Source organism: Apteryx rowi, unplaced genomic scaffold (assembly GCF_003343035.1).
Source record: "Apteryx rowi isolate R43461 unplaced genomic scaffold, aptRow1 scaffold_616, whole genome shotgun sequence".
Lineage (NCBI taxonomy): Eukaryota > Metazoa > Chordata > Aves > Apterygiformes > Apterygidae > Apteryx > Apteryx rowi.
In genome coordinates, this window is record NW_020450890.1 from 64,503 (window position 1) to 84,255 (window position 19,753).

Consider the following 19,753-nt stretch of genomic DNA (forward strand, 5'->3'; position numbering starts at 1 on the left):
CAGTGAAACCTGGACTGAAATGGAAGCCRTATTTTATAGTATGAGGGTTACTCATGCAGTGTTCAAAACACCACAGAGATGCTTAGAAACCACCACTGTTTTCTTTCCACCTTGCACTTCCATGTAAAAAGTTGAATTTTGGATTCTGAGTTCCCACATTAAAATTTTTATCTAATGTGGAGGCAATTAGAAATGTCTGTCTCCAAAAATCATTGCATCTGGCTAGGTATAGTTACCTATATAACTCTACATTTCCATATCTACCTATTGCTATCTGTATCATGCCATTTCTACAAATATCACTATACCCAGCTCCATATTCAGTCATTCTTACAGAGATTGTCTCAATTACTACAGGGAAAAAGTGTTTTAGGATGCAGGATATCTGAATATTAAATAAGAGTCAGAAACTACCATATCAAGGAGCAGAACAGGGTCACGGTAAAACAAAAAGGAAAAAAAAAAAGACAGCAAAAACACAAAAAAACAGAGATACTTTCTGAAAAGAGCATCAGTAGCCAGTTGTAAGACTCACTGGCTACCAAACTAAGGGAGTCTGCGGCACCACAGAGCTCCATGCAGATACTCCACGGGAAATTCAGTAAGAGCTCAGATATGAACAACTCTGTTGTTACTCTGCATTAATTCAAGCTTCTCAAGTTAACTTACTTCCTACATACTAAAGCTATTGCGGATGAGATACAAAAAGGAAACAGAGTATCAAAACCTGTATGTCAAATGGCTCCTTTTTAAAGCTCTGCACTGTGTGTGCTTTTCACAGTCACACCCCTCCGTTACGACGGATTAGTTGAATGTACTTCTAAAGGCAGGAAAACGGTGGAGGTTTCTGTTGACACTGGTGTCAAAATAACATAGTATTCATTCAGCAGTTTTGATGCATTATGTATTCCAGTTTCAGCTTGACGTAGACACACAGTTGGACAGATTTTATGACTACGAGACTGTAGAGATTAGTGTGAAGCATTTAGTCGAGTGCTCTACTGAATCAGAGCCATGAAATTGGACATCTGGCTTTAAGTGGATCCTTTAAAGCTTTGCTGAAAAGCAGTGGGCTTTTGGAAGTGCTTTGTTGAACTGCCTTAATTTAAAAACCTCACTTTGAGAAAAAAAAAGTTAATAAAATATACTATTGCTGGTTTTCTGAATCAAGAGATTTCTTTGGCTGAAATCTGGAACATCATGGAAAATCTAAGATAAATTAGGATTCTGCCACATTTGAAGTAACAATAGAGTCCAGAGGCATACTTGAAAGATAACATCTGTTTCAGAGGCATATACCAATTCATCTCTATGAGTAAAAGAGATTGGAAAAGTGCTATTTAAGTAAGGGATGGGTTCTCACAAGAACAGCAGATACACAAATGCCAACACAGTTATTGAGACTACAAACCTCACATTAAACTTACCTCCAAAATGGAAGGAAAATGGGAGGGAGAGAGGAGTGAGAACAAGCACCCAGTAACTTCTCAGAAATTACATTTATAGACTCTCCCTTCGTTTCTGCAGGCAGAGTTACTGCAGAACCCATGCACCAGCTGTGTCTCACTCCAGTCTTCAAAACAGGCACACAAGCCTTGCAATGATTTCAGATCAGACTATCTGACCTCAACTTTCATTAGCTAAACTGCCAGCAATTTCAGTTGTTTACTGCACTGCAACTTCTACAGGTGCCCAGCACATCTCCAGGTGCCATGAGAATAAAAAAGAAAATCGGTGTGAGTAGCAATGGGCAGGGGCAAGGTTTCTATGATCCATCCATCCTTAATTCACCATCTCAGCCCAAGTAATTTAGGAAACACAATCAGTTACTTGCAACAGTATCTAGGGACAAGACAAGCGTCTTAGTACACCACTTTCACAGCTTTCCTTCCAGCACAGGGGCATTTAAAAAACACTGTCAAGGTCACAATATAACCCCCTTAAACACAACAAACTCAAATGTTGACAACTTAAAAAAGACTATGTCCTTTAGAGTTATCAAGAGAGCTAGAACTAGGTTGTCTCTTGGTTTTGCCATGAGATAGGCTGTTCAGAGGAGGGAGGAAGACATACAGCCCMGAAAAGTGGTCCCAAAAGAGAGGCCAAGTGAGAGTAGAAAGGTCACCTGGAAGCCTAGAGACCAAGTTCAAGGTCCCGGTCTACTACAGCTTGTATGCTTGATATGGGGGAGCCATTTCATTTGTTCCTCAACTTCTGCCCTGAAAAAAGTATCATCCTAAGTATTATCTTTTCCAATAAGTAAGTAGATTAACAGTTGTGAGCTGCTGATACTACAGTGAAGGGACTGTACACACCTAAGATGGGTAGAACAAGTCTGGAAAGCCACCCATAGCTCTCAAGTTGCCTCTACTGTCAGAACTCATGTCCTTACACTGGCAGTCAAAAGCTACCATTTGTCAGCAGATTCTCAAAAGGATAGCTGTCAGAGAGGCAATATCTGCCTTCTTCAATAGTAGTAGTTTATTTACCATTAATATTCATTAAACATCTGGAAGAGATCCTATGGGTAAGCAACAAAAACAAGCAAGAATACCTATAAAAAGGAATAATGCCCCAGTGTAAATACACCTGTTAACATCATCAAATATGGTATAGATATGGTGTCATACACTTCACTTCTAGCAAGTCCACAGAAGACAAGATTTTTCTGCAAATCTCCGATGACAGTATGCAAGGGGCTGTCTCTTCCACCAGAGTGCCAGTAGAGCCAGTGTGCATTATGCATAGTAAGTGTCTATATATGAAACACAGCACATTAACGTGGAAAGCTTTTCCAAGATTTTTTCATATGCAAGGGGGAAGTGATAATCACTAGTGAATCTTTGAATCATTCGTGTTGAATGTAAGTCCCGTTCTGCATCTTTCCCTAACTGGAACATGCTGATAGAATACTAACGAGCTCGTGCTGATGAATGCCATTTGTTTAACATGCTTCCAAAGATAGGTATTACTAAGGCAGAACTGCCTGATTTATTCACAGACATGTTTTGACTTGGGTTGTACACATATTTAGAGGAAGAAATTTTGATAAACGTAACTGTCCTTTCAGATGTAACAAGCAATAGGGAGTTAGCATTCGCAGAGGGTCCTCACAAACATATCTGCTTCCATTATCTACATCTCAGCATTATCAGTTACTGTCTCCAGCTCAGAATGATTTCATTACCAGTCTCACCACTCTCTTACCATTAAGTGAGTGGGCTATGTGGCTTTGGGGTAACAGACTCAGGAAGCTGACCCAAAGAGTTAAAGGCAGGAAGGCGATGGATGGTTTTCAGTAAAAAATATTCCTGCTATTTAGCCATCATCTATTTGGTATTTGAGCACCCATAGGCCCAGTGTAGGTAAAATTCCATTCCTAGTCCCAGCCAGCACAATATTTATCTCCTTATTCTAGGCAAAGTACACACCAAGCGGCTAGTTTCTACAAGGTACAATATATCTGAAAAGAACAAATGAAATGACACACATTGAATTCTCTAAAAACATTACACTGCAACAAAATTACACTAAATAAGATTAAACAAAGCACTCCATCACTCCATTTAACAACCCAAAAGTGGCATTCAGGCATGTGCTCCAAGTCAAGCATTGATCCATGCAGGGAGACTGCTGTGTCTTTGTGAATCTAAAATTGCCAGAGGGATCACACCACTAAGCAAGGTGTTAAAACATGTCAGCAGCCAATCCCAATCTTCAAAAGCGTTCAGCAACCTGCAGCTCCCACAAATGTTAGCATGCCATCTCCCGCTCTTCCAGAAGGAGCCATCCGTCCATCAGATTCTCTGCTGTTTTGACTTCAGGGAATGACACAGAAGAGGAATGGTTTTTGGATGAAAGCCAGAGAAAGGCCAAAATGCTAACAACTGCACAAAATCTATAATGTCATGCTGTGTTGAAGTTACTGGCTGCCCTTACTGCACTTATGTTCTGCAAAAATTATTTACTAGTGAATGTGGATTTTTTTGCTGTTGTTGGATTGCACCTACAGGAGACATACAAAACAATTAAAAGAAATAAAGGAGTCAATAAGCAGCAAATATACAGCCTATTTTGCAGATTTTATTTTGCACAATTTTATTTAAGAGATAACATGAATGTTTCTTGTCAAACATTTAACTTAATGCCAGAAGTTACAAGTTATTCACCAAATGGACACTGTGGTGTTATACAAGCACTACCAGTGACTGACCTGAAATCAGTGCTAAAACACTGAAGCACAGTGTGAGGATTATTTAGTGAAAACATATAATTAGGACATGTCCATCCAAAATAGTAGTGTATAAATCTTTAATCAGTTTAAAACACCTCAACACTGCAGTTAATTTGCTCTCTAGCCCCAATTAAAATATACACAGGTAATTACGACATGTAGTATACATTTATATCACATCCTGAAAACCCCAAATTCTGTCTTCTTAGTAGGTGCATTTAGTGCTGCGCTGAGACTGAGGCCCAAAACCAGTCTTGTGTCAGCTGGATCAATAATTCCATCATCCCATAATCTAGGGAAAAAAAAATTAAAGGAAATGAATGTATACAGTTTACAGCAGGTAGGTCTTCAAGCACACAAAACTGAAAATAGTTATATTAAAGAGAGAAGACTAAAGAGATAAATTATGTCTCAAGCCATGGGGTTAATTCACCTTAACATCAATGCAATAGTTTGATGTGCATTCTTTAACTTGTGCAATCTGTCTTCTAGACCAAGGTATAAATTCTGGATAAAGGGACTATGTCAAATCTACAGATTTTAAATGAGAATTTTCACACTTATTTTAGTATGAAGTCATCATCCTAGAGAAAAGAGAACTTGTTTATTTTTTAATATTCAAATGAAAAATGACTTTTTGTTAAGGAATTATCCTTTTGTATTAAGAATGCTGGAACTTTAGGACTAAATCACCTCATTATTTATGTTACTGAGATTATTTCAGTTGTCAAATTAGGATGTTTCAAGTGTTTATGCTTTTATCATTAAAGAGTCAGAGTAAATTTTTAGGTATTTCCAATCATTACTGTATTTATTTCTTCTGAAGTCCATTGCTAAACTATATAAGCTAATACCCTCCTTAGTACAGGCCTCAAGGCAATTAAATTATGAAGGTATGCCATGTGAAAAACTCTGAGCAAATACCAAATCCCCAAGTCTCCAAATTCACTATCACTTGTAAACAGTCTCTTTGATGTTATCCAAAAATTAAAGTACTTGTGGCAGATATATCCTTCAGCTCTATCCTACTCAAAATAAAACCCGTGTTAAAACCCCCAGCAGTCCACAAAATTGTTAATATTGTACATCTACTACCTCCCCAGCAATTATTAATACAGCAATGTTTAAACAAGACACTACCCTTATTGTCACAACTCAGGTCTTGCTTAAATCAGCATACATTTTAACCAGGGTCTGCAAAACATATGCATAGTATCTTTGGTTAAAACAGTGATTCTCTTCCCCCATCCCACCTTTCGCTAATGAGACTTGTTTTGCATTCTTTTCTGAACTTATTACAGTGTTGTCATGTCTAATGGTTTATTCTGTGTCTGTAAACAGCTGCTCTACTTTAACAAATGTGGTTTAAAACTACAAGAAAGGATCATGAATAGGAAGCTAACACTGAATTTTATCAAGAGAAAGCATAACAATTTCTTTCTAACTAAAGTTTCCAGTTGTCAACTTTCTACTGTTTGAAGATTAATTGAAAAAAATCTAATTAGATAGGAAACAATATATTTTGCACACTTTTCTCTATACCAAATACACCAAAACCCACAAAAGACTGCAAACTCTGCATAATACATGCTGATAAGCTCAAGTCACCAGGAGACACTTGCAACTGTTTTCCATCTTTGCTTTACTTTGCCATTTGCTGTTAAAGTAATACTCATCACATCAGAGGGAAAAAATATTCATCTCAGAAAGAAGGTTCTACTGCAGATATATATCATCATGGAGCAGCTCCCACAGAGAGGGAAGCAGAAAAGCACTGCAGCTTAAAGTACAAAAGGACAAAAGGGTTTGGAGTGGGGGAGACACTTGAGACTGAAAATAAAAGCTTGATTAAGAAATTTTACACCAGAGTAGCTGTGGCACACACTGACCTGGCTGACAGGAGTCTGCCAGTTCAAAATAGCCCAGGACCAAATTTAACTAGGTTTTACTGAGACTCTTCTTGGAGTCAGGTCAACAGGTTTGGGGTGTCCCCACCCAAGACAGTGGTTATAACTATTCACATAATCTAACATGATAAAATGACTAAGATGCAACATTTCCTACACTTTTAACATCATGAAATACACATTACCAAAAATCTTATGCATAAGCTTTTTCCCTCCTTTTCCTTGTATTTTAAAGCTTGATTTAGTTTTGATAAATTTAGTCAGATTAATCAGGGGGAGGGAGGGAGAAGAACCCTGTGAATAAGGATAATCAGCAAAGTAGTTTTGTGAGGTCAAATCAATCACCAATCCTTTGTCTTTTTAGGACTGTAAAAACATTTGACTGTAAGAATAATCACAAATACAGTGATTTCTATTTTAAAGTACATTTGATCTTTTTGACTGTTTCAGGCTTGTTTGATCTGCTGTATTTGCGATGAACTTTTTTATTTATGAAAAACACTGAAACTGAATGAAGTACCTCACACTTCGTGAAAGCGTTTAACACATCTGTTGGGGGTTTGGGGAGTGCAGGGATAAACTGAATTAAAAAAGAATCACCAAGTTAGTGTGATATTTTCCAAACTGCAATTTTACAGTGATTACCACCATAATAAACACTTTTCCAAACATGAAGCACATTTTTATAGCAAGCTTGTTTTCTGTAACAACACACTAACTTTTACTGACAACCATAAAGATTTGACACTGCATAACAGAGAAGCTGCTTTCATATAGTCACCCCTGGCCTCTGCTTCTCTTTGTTTAAAGAAAACTACTTTCTCTACTGCAATGTAACATTAATAATTAAACTATCTATTAAAACCCCATTGCTAGAACATGAATCACATCTACACTCATAAAACGTTCATAACAGAGACGCTGCGAGTAAAAGAAGTGAACAGCCCCCAAAAGTTAAATGCTCATGTAATTTGTTATGATGTAAATTGACTAAACTCCTTTTGGAAACCTGTAATCAGATTAATCTAGCTCATTAAGAAAGGTGCTGCCTAATGACTCCTGTTAATTAAGAATGCTCAGTATGAAAGGTTCTGATCAGATAACTGATTGAAGTTCGATTAGAAAATACAAATATGGGGAACAGTATTGACACCCTGCACATAAAACAAGTTATAATTTACAAGCAAAATTATATATGCAGAGTAAATAAGGAAATTTGCTTTTATTTTACAATCATTAAGGCATTTTCCTTCCCTTTCATTATTACTGCTCAAACCTTGATCCAAAGCCTAATGAAGTCAACTGGAAGGGTCACATCAATCTCCATGGCCATTAGCGGCGTGGCAGACTGAGTAAGACCCCATCCCTTGCCAAGGGAACAGCATGAGGGCACTTCCAAACTGCCTGTTCTTGAGTGGTAATAAAGAAAGCAGGCTTCGTCCCTGCTTACCATTCTTTTCTCTCAGTAATGCACAGCTGTTCGTCAGAGTTTTGTTGTTGCTCTTTTGGGGGAGGGACCTAGTTAGTGTCTGAGAAAACCAAGCCTGTTAGAATTCAGTTTCAAGACTGTACCCTGACATTTGGTAGACAGTCAACTGTTATTACCACACTTGGGACCAGAAAGGAAGCATCCTTTAGAGCAAAGGAAGCAGGTTACATTTTCTCCCTGCATTACAGAGAGTGCTGGCCAATAAGCAACTGCTGATTTTGGTTGACAAATGGGCTGGCTCCAAAGTACAGGTGGTTGAATACCTCCCGCCAAGACTGTAGTGGTATTTCACGTCATTGGGGATTGTTTCTGGTTTGGCAGCTGCTCCACAGTAATGAAAACTTTTGAGCTTTTGGTCTGAGATCTTGTTTAGGAACTAGCAATAAAAGAAGGAACAAGGCACATGCATGATAGGAAGGCATAAAATCAGGGGCAGAGGAAATAAGAATATATACCAGTATGTCCAATTCTCTCTACAAAAGAGCAGAGAGCAATTAAGACAATGCAGATTACATCTATGTGGATGAGAGTGAGAAAAAACAACCTGGACTCTCGATCTGAGCCAGTCACACACTGCTGTCACACATGCATTGCTCAGTGGCAAGGGGCATTGCACTTTTATCACTTTTAGTCAGATGAACCTCAGAACAAGTTCAGCTCAGACGTTTGACTTCAAGTATCAGCTGGGCTTGTGTGCAGCACCAGATGAAGTATGTAACAACCCTGCTTCTTTAATGAAGGACAGGCCACCTAACATTAAGAACACTGCGTAAGCCCTAGCAAACTTAGGTTATTTACTGAGATGCCTCCTGTATTTGCAACCTGACTTTACAAAATGGCCAGATATTCTGGAAAAACACACTGGAAAATGATGGTCAGTAGAGAGCACAAAGCTGGTATTAAATACTCAGGTTTCACACCTGAAATCACTGGATGTTATAAAAAAAAAAAATCAGGTTTTTTTTTAATCATAGCCTTAAGCTTATATGTAAAACTATTTTATTACAGATTAGTAACTTACTATTCTAAATACTGACAATGGCCTGTTGGTTTGTGGGAGAGGATGAGTTTTTAATACCACTAATATACACATACTGAATGTTAAATAAATCAAATTATTTTCAATCCTGAGTACAAAGAGACTATGACTCTGTTTCCAGTGAATACGTCAAAAGAAGTAAATATAAAACATTCAAGGCATTCATTTTCTCCTCCAAAGTAGGGATTCAGTTCAAATACAGACAGTTTGACTAATTTTTTTAATGTTATTATTTCAGCAGAAAATTTTCTCCTTAAAATCTAGTTACAAAAGATGACAACAGGTATTTTCACTTTTCCTTCTTGCCTGAGGGGTAAGCATGCGGTTTCATAACAGTGATGCTAGCCGTGATCCTTACGGGGTACAAAGTCAGGACAAAAGTTTTTAACAGCTGACACTAGATGAAGGTATCTCCCAGTTTGAGGGAAATCCTATGGAACTCAAATTGGTTAAAAAGATTTAAAAAAAAATCAAAACCAAGGTGTCACCAAAAAGTCCATGTCAATAACAAGTTAGGATTTCATAAGAGTATCCTCATGGATTATGTGCAAAACCCCCAACAAACTAATTCAGTAGCGGTTTGGGTTGTACGTAGGTATACAACCTCCAGAAGTTGCGAATGCCTGTGATGACGCTCTGCAATGCTGCCATGTAGGCCTGCGCCAGAGACTAAGCAGTGACAAAACAAAAAGCCCTCATTGAATCCATGGCCCCACCTACTATAAGACTGCACCACTGAAATCTGCCTAGATGACACTGCAAACCCTGTCCCACTTATCTTGTGGAGGATACTTAGTCCACCACTGCACCAGACAGGGCAAAACAGCGTGAGCTTTCCTTTGATGAAGGCATATATTTGATCAAACRTTCAGATGAATGTGTATCCCTCAGGTAAGATCACTTCAGCTAAATTCATTTCACTATTCCAATGGAAAACAGAGTCAAACTATCACAAATTTTGTATCTTTTTCAGACTATGACAGACCAAACAATTCATGAAGGAGCTCACTGTTGCTACGCTGCTGTTGATACACCAGACTGGACACACATGAAGTTCAAACATATATCAAGTCAGATAAAAAAGCCCCCAAACTTCTCCTCTTACTGATTTTTCTAGTACATTTAGAGAATCTTTGCTCCCACCTCTTCAGCCGAATTCTGTCCATGATGTCTGCACCAAAATCTATCCTATTTCAACCACTTTTTATTCAGATTATGTTTCCAGACTTCCCACCTTGCAGGTAACCAAACCATCAGTAATCATAGTTCAGCTACACAGAAACATATATACAGCAGACTTGGCAGTTATAAGAGACCAGTATTCTCTCTGCAAAATGAAGAACTGCAGGCCCAGTAAAACCCTATTATTACATGCTAGCCTAAACCACTAACACGCTGAGAGCCTGCTCAGTTTTTGGATACTACATGAAGAAAAACGGGGAGAAACAGATTAGTACAGACAGAAAGAAACTAATGTAGAGGAACAATCACAGGCCAGGAGAGCATCCAAGTTAGCTTCCACAAGTAACACTCCAGGATGCCATTTTCCTCCGTCAGCCTAACTAGTTCCTGGTGATTTACCAATACTCTATAAAACTGAGCACCAAATGCTGCCAAGAACTGCCATGGTAGTTTTGGAAAACTTCTCAGAAAACATGAATATGCAGCTAAAACATGAATATGCAACTAATGCCCTAGCTGAATTCCTGTAATCCAATACAGTCAGCTACCAAGAAGCCTTGCGGTCACCTACTTGAGCCTTGCAAATACAAGCCATGCCCTCCCTAGTTTGAGAAAGAATCAAAAAGCTAATGCCACTCTTTGCCAGAGTAGCCAATGACTCAATCACAGATAAGCAACAGTCCAATAAACACTTTCTGGAGTCACCAGTTTTGCCACCTACTGCTGAGCACCATGTCTCAGGATAAAGTAGTCCAGAGAAGCTAGTCAAAGATCATCTACGAATTATTCAACCAAACCAACATCCTAAGGCCAAGTATTATCTGGATTCAGACCAGAAAATGTCACTGACAGATGATTTTTTTGTTGATAAGCCTCCTCTTCTTTCAGGGACTTTATATAGTATTTACCATTCGTGAGCCTGAGATATTTCTGGGTCAGCAGAAAATAGTGGCAGAAGCAACAAGTCAAAATGACTTCTGGTCTTCCTGAAACTGCTCCTTCACCACTGGCCTCTTGCATTTGCAGACTCCCACTAAAATAAATTCTCCCTAACATACATGCAGCCAATAYGCAGGTTAAACAACACGCAGATCACGAAGTTTTGCTTGTCATCACATGTGACAGCATCAATTTTGGAACAAAATCTCCTTGTTTATTGGAAGCTGCACCTTGGCAAGATTGAAGTGATGTTAATGGGCAGGAAAATATGTTTTGATAAGTTTACAGACGCATCAGTCTCCTTTAGTTGAAAGTCTACAGTCACAAATGGCCAGCTCAATCCATGAAGTAACTCTTGGACTCACTGCTGACATGAAGCTCATACTATATACTCAGACAATCATACCTTTGTCTGCACTATGACAGTGTAATATACTTTGCTTATATACTTACACTTAGAAGTACTCAGTGTTTAAGGCTCAAGCTGGAGTGCACAGGAGTGAAAATAAATCGGCTAATCTCAGTGTTAAGCTATGCACTGCTCTTGATACTGGTTTCCGAACAAATCCTGAAACTAGCCTTTACCTATGATATATATAGCTGCTGAAGCTCTGAGACAAAGATAATCGTTGGTAACTAAATTATTCTGGGTTAGAGACACGATTTTACCACAGAGAGGGGAGCATAGGCTGCCCAAGAACAATGGAATAAACTTCCCAGGAAATAAGGATCACCACCAACCTCATCTTTTTTTACTTTAAGTGCAAGGCCTATACCTTTCATCTTGCTTTTCCTAAATACACTTAAACTTGCATGTTAAAAAGAAGCAAAGATTAAAAACTCCATCCAAAAAGGGACACTGCACTGAATATGCTTGTCCTTCGGAGAGAAGAGAACAGATACAACAGGCATTCACCACACTGCTCAGTGGACTTTAGAAAGTGCTGATACTGTGGTGGTGAGAATGATATAAAACCTATCCCGAATAAAATATATAGAATATAAATTCCATGCTTCAGAAGACTAGTTGGAATCAGCAGAGAATACCTCCCTATTGTATCATTACTTACGGAACCAGCATGCTCATTTCTGTAAATGCATGCCTTCTGAAATAGCATGCACTRCAAAGTTTCAGAGTCAAGATAGACAAACCATTGATTTGCAGTTTGTTGTGATATACTCCTGCACTTCAAACAAAACCTTTGTTGCAGATTGCTTTGTTCTGCTGTTCAACACCAAGATCTAGGTGTTACTGTTATGTCTTGTGATTACAATCAAGTTTTGGAGAAGAAGTCATTTATATGATACCTTGCACTGGAATAATAAGGGTTTCCTTCCTCCTCAAACCTCCTAATGATCGGCTCCTTCAAAGCTGCTTCATCTGCTTCAGATAACTGTAATAAAACATATGAATAAACAAACACAGACATGATAAGAAATTCTTTAATACTTTCTTCCATAATGAAAGCAGAGTTTTATATACAGCATCAGACAAGAAGAAACTGCCTAAACCTGTCTCCACAGTTTTTCCCTTTTTTACCTACAACTATTAAATTCATATATTTGATAGTGGAATTAAAATACCACTTTTCAAAATTGGGGGGAAGATGAGAGTAAAAATATATAGGAAAAAAATAAAGCTATATTTATCCATCTAATTTATCTGCTGATAATAAGATGAGCTTTTTATTAATAGACTTAACTAAGTAAAAGAATGATTGGGGATTAGCGTCTGAAAAACTACTGAAGCTACTTTACTCATTAAACACTGTTCTGACCTGCCTTTGGCAAGATTTTTAATAAACCAAGTCTGTGCCATTCTCCTGTTGGGTTCCTCCAGGATCCAAAGTGTAATTCACTGTAATGCACTGTAATTCAGAAAACTTTCAAGCCTCTAACACATGTTACTGACATTAACTACAATTATTCTTCCTCAGTCTACTGGCTGGGCATCATCTGTCAAACCTGGAGATTTGAGAAAATGAGACAGAGATAAGTATGACTATATTCTGTCCACAGAAAAGCCAAGTAGAGTGGAATAAGGAATTGTAGAGATGATACATATATACTGCTTCATTATTCTGGTCACTACTCATGATAAATTAATCAATTTTAATACATCATATTAAAATCACTTCTTACATGACCAAGGCACCAATATAAACATAAACCATATAATTTTAAAAGCACAGCAGAAAGTAGCATACAGAGAAACTGGAAAGCATTATTAAACAAAATACCACTAATTTTAAATCAAAATGGTGAAGCAAGTCAAACTATTTTCCTAGCCTCTGCAGGCTTCTGCTATTATAAGCTTCATAATTCTCAGTCACTGAATAATTTGAAATWCAGCTTTCCATAAAGCTGCCTATTTCAAAAGTAATTGGAAAGACATTGTTCTCACATATTCCTCCTCATACTCCCACATAGGGGGGGATCCCTGGCTGCTCATCTTGGGCAGGACTATGGATCTGGTGCACAAAATACAAAAAGATGGAGACATGAAAAATATTTCTAAGTGAAGACAAAGTATGTCATGAATGATCTTCACGTTTAGATGAAAACAGTAACATTTAATGAATGCTTCATGTTTGCCAGTGCAGTAGGCAACATTAAGAGAACCTGAGCTCACTGGTGTCTCACTCTGCAACATTTTTTCCTGGCTCCTAGTGTGAGCAACTCCAGTGAAAGAGTAAATGATAATGACAGTACTGCAAATGAAAGAAGAAAGATGTACCTGTTTTCCCTCCCTTGCTTTTTGGTCCTTAGCTATCGTAGCTAAAACAGTTGCAGCTTGTTCCCCTCCCATCACAGATATGCGAGCATTTGGCCACATATAAAGAAATCTTGGACTGAAAAATAATATTGAACATTAAAATAAAACATTGCCTAACTTCCTGGTAAAGAACTTATACTTACTCAGCTAAAAATGCATTTTTATTAATGACAATCTTGCATTTTATTGACTTTTAATGAATGCAAATTAATGTACTCTAATGCTTGCAACATTTTGAAAATACAAAAATCCTACTTTTTTCCCCATAATCAAGCATCTTAAAAATTTATTTCCCCCTTTCTGACTCCCCTTCATCTTATACATCCCCAAGAATTCTTTTCCTAAAAAAATATCAGCAACAACTTTAATAGTATTAGTGGTCTTGAAAAATCAAAAACACTAATGTGAGTCATATCCAAAGGGTAAAAAAAGAAATCCCTAGAGGTTTTGCAAACATTACTCATAAAACCAAACCCATTAAAGTGGATGAGGGTTGTTTTTTTTTATACAAGCAGGTAATCTTCACATGAGCACAGAGTCCAGGACCAGCCCATGCTGCCTATTGATTGCTTAGAACTGTAAAATTTTTCCCCCAAGAAATATAACGGGAGAAAAGCTGGACATTTACATGTCAGGAGATCTTCTCTGTCACCTAATTAATTACGAGCCTAGCAATCTCTACAGGTTTCTATTGCTGTTATTTACTTATAACAGTATTCACTGAGAATTTCTTGTTTCTCAAATAGGACAACTGCAAAAGTTAAAATAATTTTCACAATGGTATTTTAAAGTTTCGTGACAGTCTATCTCCTATCATAACTCTAAGTAACACTTACCTATATGCTCTTCCACACATCCCGTAGTTTCCAGCACCATAAGATCCACCAATAATTACTGTTATTTTAGGTACACTGGCACAGGCTACAGCAGTTACCATCTTGGCACCATCTTTTGCTATCCCTCCAGCTTCATATTCCCTACCAACCATGAAACCTAATGAGTTACAAGATGAAAAAAGAAAAGCCTCAGTAACCTGATGCCATCAGTAGAGCACACGCAAAAAAAACAGAAAACAGAACAAACCGTAGATAGCTGCAAACAGGCTGTTTCCAGACAGGTCAGAGATGTAGACAGAACAAGCACAAAGATGCTGTCTAAATGTTATAGCCTCAACTGCTAACAGCACAGCCTACAACGTAGCAAAACTTCGCAGCACTGAGCTTACTCACCTGTGATATTTTGCAAAAACACAAGGGGAATATTTCTTTGACAACACAACTGGATAAAATGTGTACCCTGGGAAAAAAGAATAAGCTATTAAATGCTGTATCAGTGAAGCTATCACTACCAACACTCTCTGAAGTCTGTGACAGCCTGCTTCCCCTGAAGTCCATGGGAGTATCTGCATCATAAAACGCTGGCCTATTTCTGCTCCACCCAAAGTCAGCTGCAAAACATTCATTCACTCTAGGAGAAGCAAGAAGATGACAAAAGCATGCAAGTTCAAGGGTAAAGCAAAAATAATATCCTTGAACAGTATTACTGCTGATAGTGGAAAGCTCAACTGTTTTGACTTAGCCAATATGCGTTTAAACCATAGACAGTTTCATAGTGCAGCTTCTGACATGGTATTTTGTAAGACGGTGTCAGGGAAATTAGACAGCCAGTCAGAAGAAAAAAAAAAACCTCCCCATTTCCTGTACAAAAGAAAGATCCACATACAGTCAATGAAACTGGGAAAGATTCACATACARTCTTTGCCTTCCACCCCTCCAATTGTTGCAACATTTCCCCTTTTCTCAGGACAGACAGAAAATACTGTCTTTTTTAGCCCTCCTTCTTCTCCCCATTTTCTAGAAAAAGACAATTTTTCTGGCAAAGATAAGAACAACAGATTCCAAGCCTTTGTTTCAGCTAGAAATAATCTRAATCAGTAAAGCTTTAAGCTGCAACTTGATAATTGTTTCTGCTAAACTTGGGGTTAATTAAAAGCAAAGGCACATCATGCTTGTGTACCAGGAAAGCCACTAACAGCAGCCTATGGATGCTGGCGTTTGGTATTCTAGAAAAACAGGTCAGGCTAAGGACTGTGACAAAACCTCAGAAGGAAAGGTGACCTAGGAATATGCTCCAGAAACTGTAAAAGCTTTCCACCTTTCTGCTTTTGTTTGTTTTTGTTTTGCACTTAAACAAACTGGATCCAAGTCATCTTTTGCAAAACTACCTGCAGCTACTCAGCCTCTGCGTAGCTGGCCATTGCTATCTGTCTCATTCTAGCTAGTTCTTCCAAGTTTTTAATGTTAAATTTTTTAACATTCCAGTTAAATTCAACATTCCAAGACTTTAACGTTTTTGCTGGACAGTTGATGAAGGTTTAGGATACAAACAAGGCATCCCATGAACCTACTGAACTTGAGGCTGAATAAAAACTAGCAAGCAAGTCTGGGGACAAAGAATTCATTAGCCAGTTGCACAGGGCTAAAAATAGCAAAGCTGTGCGAAAATCCAGATTATCTACTAAACCAGCAAAGAAGCGAGATGGGGTTACACAGAATCTAAAATATCCTTGGTAATGACTATGTTCTCTTTACTGTATTCTATTACATCTCATTATACATGAAAAGCAATATGCATATTTCCTATACTGTAAGTAACATGAAAATGCAAAAATCAAGTTAAATGTCTCCAACTGAAAAAGGTAGTTCTGCAATGCTGAATCTATTCACTAGTAATAGCAAAATAAACCTGAAGGGAGAGATGCCGGGATCAAGCTGCTGCTTAAAATTCTGGAATTTACGTAAGTAAAACTTATGTCACTTACTTTGCCATTTAATAAATATATAATATTTTTACTCAGTTTCTCAGATTATTTACACATTACTGGTAAAAAAATAAATAAAAAATAAGGTATGCAGCACAGCAACTGTAAAAAACCCTAATCTCTTCACAATACAAAACCAAAATTAGGAAAAGAAAACAATAGTAAAAAAAAACATAATGCACAATCTTTAGCTAGCTTTTTCAAAAAAGCACTTGAAAAATATAGAGATCTTCATGAGAAAAGGACACAGCACAGTATTTCTGCCATACAAATTCTTTTTTACAGTTTCTAAACTCATTACAAAAAAATGCAAAAGAAATGTAAAAAAAAAAGGATATTGTTAGATTATGACCCTTAAAGAAATGAAATTACAGATGAAGGTCTCTCTCCACTTGTTAAATAAGTGATACTTGACTATCTCCCCTTACAGTACTGATACATCAGCAAAGGTGAGCAAAGAGAGAAGAGTTCCTTACTTTTTTTCAGTGGTAGGGAAAAAAAAAAGTTGCAACACTAATCATCAGAGAAATACTGAAAGTATAAAAAGGGAAATGGGTTATTTTCAATTTGGAAAGAACTGTATTAAACAAATGCTCCCAGAAATCAGTGTCACTTACTGCAGTGCTCAAAGTTCAAAGTATTCACCAGTACATGAAACTCAATTTTGTGGATTATTTTAATAATTTATAAATCAAGTAAAATTGCTTCCTTTCTCCAAATCTCTCCTAATAGTCTCTTTTTTCATATAGATCTTCAGCATTGATTTCCTCACCATTAGTTTCAGAATCCGGCCAAAAGAAAACCAGCATGTATAATTTCTATTAAAAAGAAAAATCAATTGGTAATAGTGTCTTGAAAAAAAATACAGAAATTTGTATCTAAACAACACAGAACAAGGTAAGTAACCACTGTGCCATAGCCAGAAGCTCTAAGGCGTTCCTCAAGTCCTGAGCTCAAACTGTAAAACACACTTAATTGCAATGCATTTACAACATGCCATCAAAAATGGCCTTTTATTTACAAAGCAGGTGTTTTACTTCACAGTTTTTAGGACAATGAGAAAAAAATATGTGCCTATTATATTCAATAGTCTAATCCAGGACCTGTCAAGGCAAAGTATGAAAATTAAGTCTGTGGTAAACCAGTGAACTGATTATTATAATCCAGGCTGGAAGTTTTCCAGTTATTGGAAAAACAATGATGTGATGCATTGCAGAACTTCAATTTAGAAGTTAAAAATCCTAACTAATAGTTTTTTTAAGCAATCAGCATGGACTTTATTTTAATAGCCGTAATTTTCAGGATATAATGTTTCAACTGTGTTGTTGTCATTCAACTATTCTTTTTGCAACTGTTTTCCTGTGGACCTAGCTACTTCACATCAGAAACATTTACAGAACTGTTTCTAAAATAGTCAATTATTTTTACAGTTTATCAAGCTATTTCTTGTTTACTTGAGGACTTCGCAGTCAGTCCATGTTCATGTTTTAAAGCAGTTTCTCATTTTAAATGCTACTTCAAGAGCTATTTCTCCAAAAGAACTCTCATTTCTGGACTGCAAAGCAGCTAATAACCTATTTAAGTACCTTCTTTGCTGACTCTGAGAAGAGAACTCCATTGTTTCCAATAATTCCTACTGGATAACCAAATATTCTTGCGAATCCTGAAGGAGAAAGGTAAGTTTACACATTTTCAGGTATATTTATTTTACTGTAATATATAGATAATACTTTCCCTTGATAACAACAACCAGTCTTCTTTTGAGGAAAAAACTTTATTATTAAGAATGCCAATGGGTGAACAAAACAAAATCAATCAAGCTGGGATAAAACCAGTGGGAATATATGCAGAATAATTTTAATATATTTTTTAAATACCTGTGATTAAAGTATCCCCATATAAGGTTTTGAATTCATCAAATTTACTTCCATCTACAATTCTAGCAATGACCTTAAGAAAAAACAGAAAAATAAAATTAGACTCTAATCCTTTATATTTTCTAATTAGTTTAGAAAGAACATGCTAACATCCAACTTAAAATAAACACTTCCCATTTAGAGAATGTCAAGCAACACCCCATATAAATAGCCTAGATGGCAGGCAAAGCTCATTCATTTTTTAAAGTGTGATTTATCTACCTGCTAATGAAAAAATAGAATTTCAAGATTAAGAATATTGTAACTAAATAGTTAAAATTGTACACTATGAAAGTTCTTCTGATCAGTTCCATTTCAACAAAAAACAGTACCTCTGGGTATATTAACCATTAATCAATAAACTCAACTTCATAAAGACAAAAATATATTGAGGCATGAGATATCTTAGAGATAAGTATATTTTCAGCTTTGCTTAAGGTTTTGACATACAAAAAAAAAAAATCTGTTCTGAGGTTTCTCTGAGACACAAAGAAGCATTTTAAATAAATATACATCTGTAACTAGTAAGACATTTGCCAGGTGATATTTCAAATTTAAAAGAACCTAAATCCAAGCTATTAAAACTTTCCAGGTTGTAATATAAGTGAGACTCAGTGAAAGTGTTCATATATTTCCCCCCTAATGCAAAGTGAATCCTAGTAAATTCTAACGAAGTATCTCAGGAGTGCCATACGCTAAGWCGCTTTCTAAAATAACTATATAGTTGGTAGTGAAAAAAGCTTCAAATATGATCTGTGCAGAGGATTGGGGAGGGTATGGTCTCTGAAGGTACTGAGGCACATAAATACTACTAGATCTGTAGCAGAGCACAATAGTGTCCTCATGCAGTTGGGAGAGCACTGAATTGTTTAGTATGTTCATACCTCCATAAATCTTTAAACATTTGATATTCGACTTCACAGAATTAGCAGAAAAAGAAAACTATGGTATCACTTAGTATCCAAATAACTGAGTCTACAGAATGTTTGGCCAATACAAAAGCTCACTGTTTCCTGGCAGCTTTTTTGGACTACTATCAAAATCTCATCTTTGCTTATCCTTCTTAAAAGTACAACCAAAAAGCATTACATTTTTAAGATCACATTGCCACTGTAATGGATCTATTAGACAATACCATCCAAAATATATTAAAAGGTTTTACATTTAAATATTCATTATATGCCCAGAATCAGATTCCTGCCAGACAAACAAAGATGACATAAACAGTGACCTCCAGCAAGAAAACTGAGCATATACATGTATGTGCATGTGTGTCTCGTGTTTATATTCATACCTCTTTGACATCAAAGTTTCTTTTTAGCTGGTCACCAACTATTCCATATATTTCATCAGCAGGAAATAAAGGCTCTTCTGATGGTTCTATAGTCACCTGTAGCAATTTAACAAAACAATTTACACAACAAAGGAATTATTAGTCCTACATTATGAT

At 36.9% G+C, this 19,753-nt stretch overlaps 1 protein-coding gene across 2 annotated transcripts in view; it reads right to left on the reverse strand.

Annotated features, from left to right (window-relative positions):
- Positions 1-4,061: 4,061 nt before the first annotated feature.
- The window catches only part of MCCC2 (methylcrotonoyl-CoA carboxylase 2), a 41,663-nt gene continuing 25,971 nt past the window's right edge, over positions 4,062-19,753 (reverse strand). Inside the window, exons 10-18 of one of the 2 annotated variants that reach the window (XM_026083835.1) lie at positions 19,598-19,693; positions 18,265-18,337; positions 17,974-18,050; positions 14,796-14,862; positions 14,403-14,559; positions 13,528-13,642; positions 12,099-12,184; positions 5,375-5,428; positions 4,456-4,526 (exon numbers count right to left, since the gene is read on the reverse strand). In XM_026083835.1, the coding sequence (XP_025939620.1) occupies positions 5,401-5,428; positions 12,099-12,184; positions 13,528-13,642; positions 14,403-14,559; positions 14,796-14,862; positions 17,974-18,050; positions 18,265-18,337; positions 19,598-19,693 (699 nt within the window). In that variant the 3' untranslated portion in view covers positions 4,456-4,526; positions 5,375-5,400. Of the gene's footprint in view, positions 4,527-5,374; positions 5,429-12,098; positions 12,185-13,527; positions 13,643-14,402; positions 14,560-14,795; positions 14,863-17,973; positions 18,051-18,264; positions 18,338-19,597; positions 19,694-19,753 lie in introns of both variants that reach the window. The other variant, XM_026083834.1, reaches the window with a different exon arrangement.